Source organism: Podarcis tiliguerta (assembly GCF_965153285.1).
Source record: "Podarcis tiliguerta genome assembly, chromosome: 1".
NCBI classification, from domain to species: Eukaryota; Metazoa; Chordata; class Lepidosauria; order Squamata; family Lacertidae; genus Podarcis; species Podarcis tiliguerta.
The window spans coordinates 112,853,708-112,866,283 of record NC_139534.1 but is presented as its reverse complement, the minus strand read 5'-3'; the positions used below and the strand labels follow the sequence as shown (position 1 = coordinate 112,866,283).

At 44.1% G+C, this 12,576-nt stretch overlaps 1 protein-coding gene across 8 annotated transcripts in view; it reads left to right on the top strand.

The window, feature by feature from the left end:
* FBLN5 (fibulin 5) overlaps positions 1-12,576 on the top strand; it is a 56,235-nt gene that overhangs the window by 13,070 nt on the left and 30,589 nt on the right. For 4 of the 8 annotated variants that reach the window (XM_083437960.1, XM_083437959.1, XM_083437961.1 and 1 more), the window contains 3 exons: positions 718-768; positions 4,259-4,310; positions 8,316-8,564. In XM_083437960.1, the coding sequence (XP_083294086.1) occupies positions 718-768; positions 4,259-4,310; positions 8,316-8,564 (352 nt within the window). Of the gene's footprint in view, positions 1-584; positions 769-4,258; positions 4,311-8,315; positions 8,565-12,576 lie in introns of all 8 variants that reach the window. The other 4 variants (XM_083437962.1, XM_083437963.1, XM_083437958.1 and 1 more) reach the window with 2 other exon arrangements.

Genomic DNA, 12,576 nt, shown 5'->3' with positions numbered 1-12,576 from the left:
TCTCTTCAGCCTCCAGCAGAACCACCCTAGTAGCCACATCAGAGGCATCAGGTTCCACAGCAAAGATATGGGACAGATCTGAGTGGTATACGATCAGTTCAGAAACAAAAGGTTCCTTTAGGTGTTCAAAGGCTTTCTGTGTGTCTGCTGTCCACTGAAAGGACTTCTTTCCCTTCAAACCTCCAGTAATCATTAGCAAAGCCAAGGAAGCTTTGCAAGTTTTTGTTTGGCTTTGGGGGACTGCCAGGTTAGCATGCCATGTGTTTGGTATGGGTCCATCTCTACCTCTTGGTGGGAGATACAGGTATCCAAGGAAGTTGATACTGGAGAGGTCAAACTTGCACTTTTCCAGCTTGACATGGAGATTTTCCTGTTGTTAACCACTGGAGCTGGGGTGACTCCCAGCAGATAAGGATTTTGTCTAGTTAAATCACTACGAACCTGTCAAGAAAGTATCTGAATATGTCGCTCATGAGGTGTTAGAAGATAGCAGGGGCATTGCAGCAGCCGAATGGGATGACAGTGTATTCATAATGTCCATATAGGGTTTGTAAAGCAGTCTTCCATTCATCCCCTTCTTGTAGCCCACTCTATGATCCAGCTTAGAGAAGATATTGACGGTGCATGGCCTTTGATCAGTGAACAGAGGTAGTGATTAGGGATGGTAATCCTGTTTAGTGCACAGCAGTTGTTACTCCTGATTTCTTCTTCGAACAGGATCAAGGCTCCAGCAGGAGATATGGAAGACAGGATGGATCCTCACTTGAGGTTGGTATCAATGAATTCTCCCAGTGCTTCAATGGTACCATAATAGGGACAGTGAGATGGGAGCTGATACTCCTCTTTTTTGCAAAACACGCCTCTGTCAGCTGAGTATTTGGTGGGAATCTTCCGCTTGGCTGCCCTCACACACATGAATGGATCATGCTATGAACTGATCCCAGTTTCCTTGGAACTTGACCAGTGGGCAGACGAGTCTTGACTGGTGGGGCAGCTGGCTGAGCTGCTTGCACAAGCTGTCCTCTCAGGGTGGCAATCTCCTGGGCAAAGGCTTGGAGGGCTCAGTAGACACCGATGATCGCAGCTGCTTCCACTGCCCCCCAGCACTTTCATCCATTCCAGCAGCTTGAGAAGGTGTGGGTTGGATCAAACTGTCCTGGATGTGGGACTTGGACTCGGATCTCATTTCCTACTATAGATTTCATTACTCAGACCAGTATGTTCTGGAAGCAAGGACCACTGTTTTAAAGGAGCAGGGCATGCATGGCTTTAGCATAGCAAGCGGGATGCAGCTCTGGACTGAGCAAGCAAACGCCTGAGGAACTGTACCTGAGTTGTCTGTCTGTGTCAGTGTTAGCATCTCTGTGCCCTAGGTGACAGAGGAAGCAGCAGGGCCACCTAAAAATCAGACTGGGCATCAGCCACCTCCTCAGTGGGCAGGGGCATATCAGTAGAGGCTGATGCAGGCTGAAGCTCTGGTGGCACCAGGGGCAGTGCTGGTGGCAGAGTAGTTGAGGCTGGTACTTATGAGCTAGGTGGCAACCTGCTGAGATCCCTCACCTGTAGACACAGGTCCCCACAATGCACAGATGGAAGTCAGGGGCCACACCACAGTCTGTCCTAACCGGGTTCCTTCCCCAGAGTCATTGTCAGGCACCATTTTGAACTCCTCCCACTGCTCATCCCAAGTGGCCCAGCCTCTCCAGGATGTAAATAAGGGGCTCATTCCCTTTCGTCTTTCCCTTAAGTGTGAAGACACACCCAACAAGTTTAGAGGAGCGAATCCACTCTGGAAACTCTCCTTCCATGGAGGTTTTTAAGCAGAGGTTGGATGGCCATCTGTCATGGATGCTTTAGCTGAGTTACCTGCATTTCAGGGGGTTGAACTAAATGACACCCCCCCCCCCCGGCTTCCCTTCCAACTCTACAATTTTATGAAACAACCTCAAAGTATTCCATCATCAAGCTTAGTCCCCCCCCCCCAAGGCTAAGCTCTAAAAACCCTTGCAAGTCTGAAGCAGAAGCTGATGCTGATATATGGCCCTCATCAATAATCCCCCTCTCTATTTCTCAGAGCAATCCTGCAATTAAAAACAATTGGTTTTACTAGTGGAGAGCACTAATAGTACAAGCACACTAATGAACTGATGAATTCATGAATGTTTGTGCAGTGTTTTGTTAACTAAAAAAGGCAAGCAGCCCACCTGAAGCCCCTAGGGAAGAGGAAACCTGGGGGTTTATCTTCAGTTGTGAGGCCAGGAGGAAGCAAGGCTAACTTTAAGAATAAGAATAAAATGCACCTAATTCTTCTGACTCCACTCACATTCCCAGAGTGTCTTCTTTAAGGTTTATATCCATAGATATAGATGACAGGTATCTCATATAACTTCTGTACCTTGCCATAAAGCCGAGGGATAAGTTGAGAGTTCAATGTTATAGGTTTTTTGGGGGGTGGGGGGATACTTCTTCAGGCATTTGGGATATTTAAAAATGAAGGGGAAAGATGCACAGTAAAGTTCAAAGGCCTGTTTCTAGACAACAGTCATGTTTAAATTGCAAGAAAAGCACCACCACCTAGGTTGGGTTAAGTGCATCATTTTTGCTTTGTTTTATCCTGCTTCACTACTAAAGATACAAACATTACCAAAGAATATTTACATTACATTATGTCTGAAAAACAAGGGAAAGGTGGGCAACTTCTCCCATCCTTTCTAAATGGCTCCCCTGGCTATACAGTGGTACCTTGGGTTAAGTACTTAATTCGTTCCGGAGGTCTGTTCTTAACCTGAAACTATTCTTAACCTGAAGCATCACTTTAGCTAATGGGGCCTCATGCTGGTGCTGCGCCGCCGGAGCACAATTTCTGTTCTCATCCTGAAGCAAAGTTCTTAACCTGAAGCACTATTTCTGGGTTAGTGGAGTCTGTAACCTGAAGCATATGTAACCTGAAGCGTATGTAACCTGAGGTACCACTGTAGAGAGATGTACAGTAAATAAAAACGCTGCAATTTTAATTCTTTTTGATAGGTTGGCTATGTATCATTGCAAGTCCCTTCCACGAAACGAATGCATTTATGCTTCCAGGCAATGGAATTATTAAGTTTCATGTGCTTTAAACAAGCTTGCATCCTGAATGGCAGATTGCTGTATTTATAGAGAGTTGAACGCTGCTAGTGGCAAACATTGGAACAATGTGGGAAAGTGATGGGAGAGAGGGTAGTTTCCTGAAGACCTCATGTTCACCCAGCAAGATCCTCTAATGGTCTGCCAGAAGATGCATAATGGAATTTGGAGAAACTAAAGCCAATGATTTAGTTGAGCCACCTGGTCTTTTGAACTACAGTAGTTTTTACCAAACTCATTTTTAGCTTTTTTTTTTTAAAGAAACCTTTAAAAATGTATTTAAATTTGTTGTTGCTTTTCTTTCCTTCCTTGTCTCTTTCTCTCTTTGAAAAGAATATCAGAATATTGAAAACTTCAAAATCCAGCTTGTGCAATGGGATGGGGTGGGGGACATAGGTACAAAATACAACTGTGTATGTACTATACCTTTAAAGCACCCCCCTGGCAAGAAACTTCAACTGTTGTTTGTTATGGGTGCTGGGAATTGTAGTTCTGTGAGAGGTAAACTACAACTCTGAGGATTATGGGTGGGTATGCTGTGAGTGTCCTTTAAGGATATGGTGTGATAATTTTGCAGTATTTTTACATTTAGGGCTCTTCCACATTTCACTTGTCCTGTGCATTTATTTATTATTTATTTTTTTAAAAAAATTGTCCCGCAGCTTTCCTGGAGAAAACACACACTTTACCACTGAATGGGAACAAATGGCAACCCACGCAAAACCTGATTGCCATTTGGTTCAATTCACTATTCAGCTGTGGGTTTTCTTGGGTGAAAGCGGCAGGCCACATGGCAGTGTGGGTGAGCCCTTAGTTTAATAATTGCACATTTAATGACAAGAGTAAATCTAGCCCTGACCCAAAAGAATGGAACTGTGATATTATCTCTATTGTGCACATTCTCTAGTGGTAGAATGCTTTGGGTTTAGGATCACAGCCAACTAGGAGTTTAATCATGGCACTTGGTGGGTTCTTTCATTCACCTACGGTATCTTATAGTGGTACCTGAATTTGTGTGTCTGCTGCAAATTTCGCAACTCAGCACCGAAGTGTGGAAGGGAGAATCCTAATTCATTCTGATCTGTGTTTATCCAGGTTTCCATTGACTGAGTGTCCTTTTCTTTTCTCTTTTTAGCAACAATGCTCAAATGGGTTTGAGATGGACCGTACCTCGGGCCAGTGCTTAGGTAGGATTTTATTGCATCAATTCCTTTGAACTAGGACTCAACTGACTCTTCATTATGTACAGTGCCTTTGTCTGATCGTAGCATATTGGTTATGGTTCTGTCCTTCAGTATGTCTGCTTCAGGGTCTTAACTGCATCTGCTACTTTCTGTTCCTCGAGAGGGTAGGACCCAAACCAATGGGTTAAATTACAAAGGGATTTCAACTAAATGTTAGGAATAACTTATTGGTGGCATGACCTGTTTTCCTTTGTTAGAGGTGTTTAAGCAGAGGCCTCTATCAGGGATACTTTAACATCAGATTTCCTGCATTAGCAGGGGGTTAAACTAAATGACCTTCAGAGTCACTACCAACTTTATGATTCTAAATGGCTATAGTTAGGGTTGATGTCATTAATACGTTGTGACAATAGCCAGGCTGCTGGATTTTGAACATATAATCTAGGTTCAAATCCATACTTGCCAGTTGAATCCATGTATTCATTTGGTGGTATTTAGTATGATCACCAAATCTTTAGTTAGGAACATAGGAAACTGTTATATACTGAGTCAAATCACTAGTCCATATTGTCCACACTGATTGGCAGCGGTTTTCAGACAGGGAGCCTTCCCAACTCTAGCTAGAGATGGTGGAGATTGGACTAGGGACCTTTTGCATGCAAAATAGATGCTCTCCCACTGAACCCTCCCCAAAATTCATTCATTTGTTAGCTCTCTGGCAGAGAAGACAAAACAGGAAGAGGGTCTCCAAAATGGTGTCTGCAGTCTAATCTTATTAATCAGTTTGTATCTGTCTGAAGTCAGTTCATTACAACACATGAAATAACTTTCAAATGTTGGTGAGAGCTAAGAGGAGATCTGAAACAAATCCTCAGAGTTTAATATCCTGTAACCATGTTTATGCAAGCAAGAGTGTAAAAGAAGCTTGCAGTTCCAGATTAAGAGCCAAGTTTCACAGCTGCCAAATCAAACCATCAGTGTCGGGGGTGGTGGTGGGGAACCACAAGCCTGAAATTTGCATCCCAATGTTCTTTTACAAATGTGTTAGTGGAAAAAGGCTACAGGAGTTTGCAATTAGCAATGAAACCGTAGTAGAGAAGGCAATAAGAATGGGATCTTTTACATTTTCACTAGAAACGTAAGAGTAGGATAAGATAAAATCATGTGGGTTAGATGAGGCTTTTTGAGTAGTCTAGTTTATGCCAGACCTCCCTGTTGGCCTGTGTTGATCTTGCCAATGCAGGTCTACATTTTATTGCACCATTAGATGGTTCTTAGCAGCTGTGTGACGTGATGTTAAAAATGGGGATCTGGGAAATTGCATTACTGCTTCACCTTGTGCACAAACCATTATCAATCTGCATGACATGGCAAGACCAAGGTAATATCAATGAGCCTTCCATTGTTTTAGTTAATGAAATGTATGTATGTATGTATGTATGTATGTATGTATGTTGAGTTGTTTCCAGAGTGCCCTTTAGTGAAGAGAAGGGACCCTTCCAGGACTGAGATCCAGTGGAGGCTCCCACTTGAGAACATATGGGGAGGCATCTTTTGGCCCATTACCCTCTGCAGCCCCCTCTTCTGGGCAGCTTTCCCCATAATGTTCAATTCCCCGCTGCTGTGGAACTGCTCTGTTGTTAGCCGTGAGCCAGCAATAAATCACAGAGTGCAAGTTGGAGCTAACTCTTTATTAGCAAAGCCACAACCTGCAAAAGAGTGTCAGGTCTAATGAACGCATAGCGACTCGTCTCTGGTAGGTCTTGCCCCCATGAAGCAGTTGCAAGACTGCAGGTTCCCACAGCCTCCCCACGGCTGCCTAAGTCCTCTCCTCTCCAAGGTTTCACCCAAGCAATTTGAGACTGTGCTTGCATGAAGATAACATCTCCTCTGCCCTGTTCATGCCTCTCCTGGTTCTGGGAGACCAGGGAGGAGAGGAACCTGTTGCAGCAGGAGGGAGAGCTACACATGACTCTTCACCAGCCTGACTCATTTCTGCTCTTGACCTCTGTCATTCCACTCTACTGCTTCAGCTTCTGCCTCTGATTTTGGGCTTCTCTTTGCCACAGACTCTGAGCTCACCAAACCATGTTACCTCCTCAGCTTCTGACACCTCCTCTTCCCAGTCTTCTCCCTCTGACCACTAGCACTTTCTGGGCTCTGAACCCTCTTCCCTTGGTGGCTCCCCACCTGGTTCCTCCCACCATTCCTCTGCAGCCAACCAATCCATGACATCTGTGGTGTTTTTAGTGTGGGCTCAAGCACGAGCACGTGAGAGGTTTTCGAGGGGGGGGGGTGACATTCTGAAAGCTTGTGAGGACACATATCCTCTTCCCCCTGGTGCAGCTTGAACTCCCATCTCCTCCTTCATGCAGTTGGCCAATGGATGCTGTTGCTGTTGCTGTCAGTATGGTGCGATGGCTGCCCTTCTTGTGACCTGCCCTGCCCCTTGGCTGCTTAACAATGACTGCTCCCCACATCAAATGGGGGGCGCCTTTTGTGTGGTTGTGTGCAGCCCCCAGCACCCCAGTGCGACTCCTGGTAGTTCAGGCTGGCTACATCCTCCCCAGGCTGGATACCTGGAGGTCTGCGTCTACCTCAGCCAGTCGCCCAGTCCTGCCTGGGGAGGCATTGCCAGGGGATTGGCCAGGTAAGGGGGAGACTGTCCTGCCCACACAACAGAAGGTGAATCTTACCTGTGAAGCGGCAGTCGGCTCCAGAGCTTCTTCCACCCTCCCCTCCCTCAGTAAAGTCTTCTTTTGCAGGTTAACCTCTTCTCCACAGGTATGCAGGCGCTGCTATGTCAGGGTCGCTGTTGAATAGCCGGAAAGGAATTTTCCTGCATTGGCAGGTTTTGCCTTCCCTGTAGCAAAACGTCACAACTTTGGGGGTTTCAGGCCTTGGATGGAATCCTTTAGTCTATCTTTTAAATGGGGGGGGGGGGTGAAGCGGTGAACCACCCTTGTGGCGGTGATCCCAGGGTTCCCCTTTGAAGGGGTATTGAGGGGAGGCATTGGCCATACCCTGAGAGGCTGTCATTGCTCTCCCCTGCAATGGCGGAAAACCGGGGGGGGGGGGGGGCTCTCTGCTTGAAGATATGTTCTCCAGAGCCAGCCCAATCCCCACACATTCTGAATAACCCTGATGTCTCCCAGATCCCCGGTTGGTGACTGGGAAGGATAAACGCCCAATGTCTGAGCCAAGGTGTCCCTACATCCAAAACTTAATAAAGTTGCGGCCAATTTTAATCCCATAGCACGTTGTCTTGAGTCATTATTACGCTCGGGGGTCGCCTGGGGTTGGGGGGACTCCAACTGTCCACGCAAAAGGTTCTTTCCCACTCATGGTTGGTCTTGAACCTTTGAACCCAGGAGGATGGTGCACAGCCCTGTCCAAGTGAAGGTTCATTCTACCTTTTTGTGGAGCCCAATGGAGTTCTAGAGGAATGCCTGAGGACTGGCTGTGGTGGGGCTGTTGCAAGCTCTGCCTCTGCAGCTGGTGGGATGGGAGGCACTATAGGATAATATTTCCTGTGGTGTGTATATGAAGGTGCTGGGTGCGTGTGATGTCACTCTCACAAAACCATTGGCTCCTTCTGTGTGGGCGGCAGTGGGCGTTGTCATCAACATAGTCCTGGAGGTTTCTAGGGTCACTCCTGGGTTGAGCACACAGTGGATGTGGCTGATGTTCTGCTAGTGTGTAGCAGCAGCACATTTCTCTCCTGTAATAGGGGGAAAGTATTAAAAATGCCTTTCTACCCCCCCCCCAAAGTTAGCGGTGGCTTAATTTAAAAAATAATACTAGTATTATTGAGTTTTCCTGCACTTCTGTAACAAAAAAGGCACTTATATTGAAATGTTTATAAATGCATATAAATGATGAATGATGAATTGATTAAATGTACAGACCTTAATTGTTGACTGATCTAAATAGCAAATGATTGATTTGCTAAATAAACCTTTAACTGGCAGAGAGGTACATTGTTTTTTCCCTTCTGCATCCTTTCAGATGTTGATGAATGTCGGACTATTGTCGAGGCCTGTAGAGGAGATATGGTGTGCGTTAACCAGAATGGTGGCTATCTCTGTATACCACGAACAAATCCCGTTTATCGATCGCCATATCTGAATCCTTACCCTAATGCGTATCCTCCACCACCTCCAGCCCCAGCTCCTGCTCCCAATTATCCAACTGCTGCACGAACTCCAGTCATTTGCCGGTTTGGTTACCAAATGAGCGAAGGCAACCAGTGTGTGGGTAAGTAGCAAAATGTCTTATAGATCCCTGCATAATGTTTATTTTATTTTATTATTTTATTTTAATGGATGGCTGTGTTATTATTAAAATCTGAAATATTTGTCCTGCTATTTTTATTAATGCACTAGTTTTATCCCAGTTTATTCACATTTTATCTATCTATCTATCTATCTATCTATCTATCTATCTATCAGGGCAAAAAAGAGATTAAATCCTGACAAATTGAAGATATGATAATAAAAAATATAAAGATAAAAAAATTAACTGTTACAAACTGACATAAATACACTGCTTATATAAAAATAATTTTATGAAATCTGATGGCAATTATTAAAAAAACCTATACATCTACTTCAAAATCAAAAAATAAACACAGTGGTACCTCGGGTTACATACGCTTCAGGTTACATTCGCTTCAGGTTACAGACCCCACTAACCCAGAAATAGTACCTCAGGTTAAGAACTTTGCTTCAAGATGAGAACAGAAATCGTGCTCTGGCGCCGCCGCCGCAGAAGGAGGCCCCATTAGCTAAAGTGGTGCTTCAGGTTAAGAACAGTTTCAGATTAAGAACAGACCTCCGGAACGAATTAAGTACTTAACCCGAGGTACCACTGTAAATCCAAATGGAATAAGGAGAGAGCTTTTAATTATCATTTATCTGTCTCTGTGTTTATATACCTACCAAATGTATTTATGCTAGTTCATTACAGTTAATCATTTTATCTCAGTTTTTTCTGTCATGTCTATTTATTTATCAAGCGCTGTTATTATTTATTAGATTTCTTACCTACCCTTTACCATAAAAGGTAAATCAATTAAAAAGATTTACAATCGAGAGACTAGGGTAGCTCCTAAAAGCGTGAGCTAAGAATATACTGATGTAAAAGTCCATGTATTAAGTCAGAAGCTAGTCTGTTTTGTTTTTTAAGAGGCCCAAATCCTCAGTGTATGTGCGGTTGAGAAGATATTCAGAGTGGCAGATAATGAGAAGACCATCCTTCTTCCATGTATAACCTTGTGGAGGCCTCGTTTATTTTGCCAACACTCATGCCTTTTACGGTCAAACTGATCACGGTGAAGCTATTTTTTATATTTAAAAAACCCTACCCCAAATATTAGGTGTGTATGTTTGTAGTGCTTCTTCTTCTTCTTTGGCGATCACTCATAGCCTGAAAAGTCTAGGTGATGAATATACAACATTTCTGTTATGGTCCATGTTACACACCATCTCTTGTTATAGCTAAGCAGCTGTGTGCTTGGCAGTAGCAGCTGTTCCCAGGGACTAGAACAACAACAAATACAGCTCTGATCATCTTTACATCCACTTGCAATGCCGGCACAGGTCATGATAATATACCAGGATGGAGGTCTTTTCCCAACAGGATGCTTCCTTATTTTGTCCAAGCATCAACCCATAAGGTTTAAGTTAAAAGTAATTCCTGGTGAAGTTCAGTCTGTTTGGATAAGGACGTCACACTGGGGTCATCCCATTAGTATACATAGAATCTAAAGTTGTAAAACTAATAAGATTCCAGGGGATCAGAGTGAGAGGAAAAGCTTGGCTGTGCTCTTTTTTGGAAACTCTGTTTTTGTCTCATGCCAGCTACTTTCAGTAATTCAGTCCATCATCCTCCTCTATGTACAATGGTCCAAACATATTTGTCTGCTGTCTTTGCCAACCTGATGCCCTCCAGATGTTTTGGTTTACAGTTCCAATCAGCTCTGCTGGTTGGGAATGATGACAGTTGTTCTTCAAAACATCTGGAGTGGGGCAGCAGGTTGGTGAAGACGAATCTAGATTGTCAGATGAAACACACAACAGACATTATGGCTTATCAGTTCTATTTATGTTCCATCATTTCATAGTAATTGATGGTGAGATTTCCCCCCCTCTTCAGCTCATATGAGGTATTTAATTTAATACGATATCTTTGGAGGGCTTTCAAAAACTCATTTTTATTAAAACATTTTATGGGCTAGTGTCTAGTACATTGCATGTCAACATTGACATTATATTCACTCCTTCATACAATGAATATCCACAAAAGCATTTAGTGCATTCATTGTGGGAATGTGGCTTAGTGGGAAGACTGTCCATTGATTTAAGAGGTTGAGAGAGTGAGCAAGGATGCAGTAGCCCACTTCCTGCCCTGCTATTCCATATGGTTCATTCACTCACCATTCTCTCCAGCTTACATCCCACTGAATGTGGCAAATAAAGGTGGTCAAGAGGACCATTGGAGCAGAAGGGCAGGAGTTCACTACCCCCAACACATACTCCCTCGTTGGCTCTGAGCTCTTAAAGTGATAAGCAAAGTCTCCTGGATAGGACCTGGGAACCCTACTTTCTTCCTGCATTGTGAAGGTTCTTCATTTACTGAGAACTCAGTTTCTCTTTTTTATTTTAAGTTCAATTTAAGTTCATTTACTGAGAACTCAGTTTCTCTTTTTTATTTTAAGTTCAATTTGTAACATTTCTACATTGGTTTGCAAATTTTATGTTTGTCAGCGTGTTGTTGTTTTGTTTTTGTTTTTTGTACACAGTATTGGAGAAACTGCATTACAAAATTCGTGGAAGTGTGAATTCTGAAGGATAGGTGCATTTTGGTCCGTATATTCTATTGGCAACTGTGAATTAGAAAAGTCCACATTAAAATGTACACTGTACCAATTTTCTCCTCTATCCCTCCTCTGCACTCACGGACATATGAAACTGCCTTATCCTGAGTCTCAGAATCAGTCCATCTGCCCCAGTACTGTTCACTATTCACAGCAAGGACTCCCCGAGATCCAGGCAGTGGTTATTCCCAACTCTGCATCTTGAAATCCATTTATTCTGGGGTCATCTGAAATGGCCATGGCTGCAGGCTTGTAGGGTAGGCATTTCTTCACATCTAGTTCTCAAGCTAAATCGCTTATTTGAGACTGAGAAGGGGTTTTCACTTATCAGATTGGCTAGTGACCAAGGGTGTGTCTCTTCCACTGTAGATTACGATTTGCCCAATTTGCTGAAGCCATCAAGATTGTTCTAAGTATTCCTACATTTGGCAGACGTTTCTGGCATGCCTTAGGGTTGTGGACTGGAAAGCTTTCTTTCTTGTCCTGTGATTATAGGATTCTAGTGCGACTGCTACACACTGAACTTCTGGTTTCTTAGTGCAAAAGAACTGAAGGGGGTCTTCAACAATTTAGCTGTGATTCCTGCATTGCGGTTCCAGTACTGGCTTAGAGAGACCACTATATGCATTTAAGAATTAAATTATTGCCTTGCTAGAGGAGGCAAATGGTGTATCTAATCTAGCAGCAGCAGCAGCAGCAATTTTGAAGTTGTTGGCATCTGTCTATCTCGGCAGACAATGAAGGAGTGAAGTCAAACCATTGGAGAGTTACAGCACCTGTTGTGGCTATAGAGACCAATATGGAAGAGACATGTTTTACTGCAGCTAGGGCAGATGAAGGCGTCCAGTTGTGCTGGACCATGGTAGGTGCACCATGCCGTTTCTTCTCTTTGAGCTCATTCAAGAGGTTATTCCTCTTCTGGTCACTGCTGTGGATACACAACCTCTCTGTCTGTCTCCAGGCACTATGGTCATCTGCATGGGATTCCCACACAGCGGGGTTGATGTTGTCAGCCATCATGTCTCGTTTGCAGACATCTTAGAGTTGGTCTGCCAATGGGCCTGGTGCCTGAATCCAGCTCTCCATAGAGCACAACCATGGGGATCCTGCCATCTTCCATTCTGTGGAAATGACCCAACTCCTAGATGGGCTACCTTCTCAGGTTCCTGAGCCCCATCTGCCCTTCATTTCCTTCAACAACACATGCAGAAACTGCCTTCTTGATCATGGGACCCACTATTGGTCTTGTTCGCTCAATCTGCCAGAACTTGTCTTCACATGCAGGAGATAGACAAGGCTCACCAAGGGTTTATGACCTATCGGCTACCCTCACTTGGTTTAGCTGACCAGTCAAAGCTGTTGCCCTGGGTGTGGCTACTGTTACATACTGGC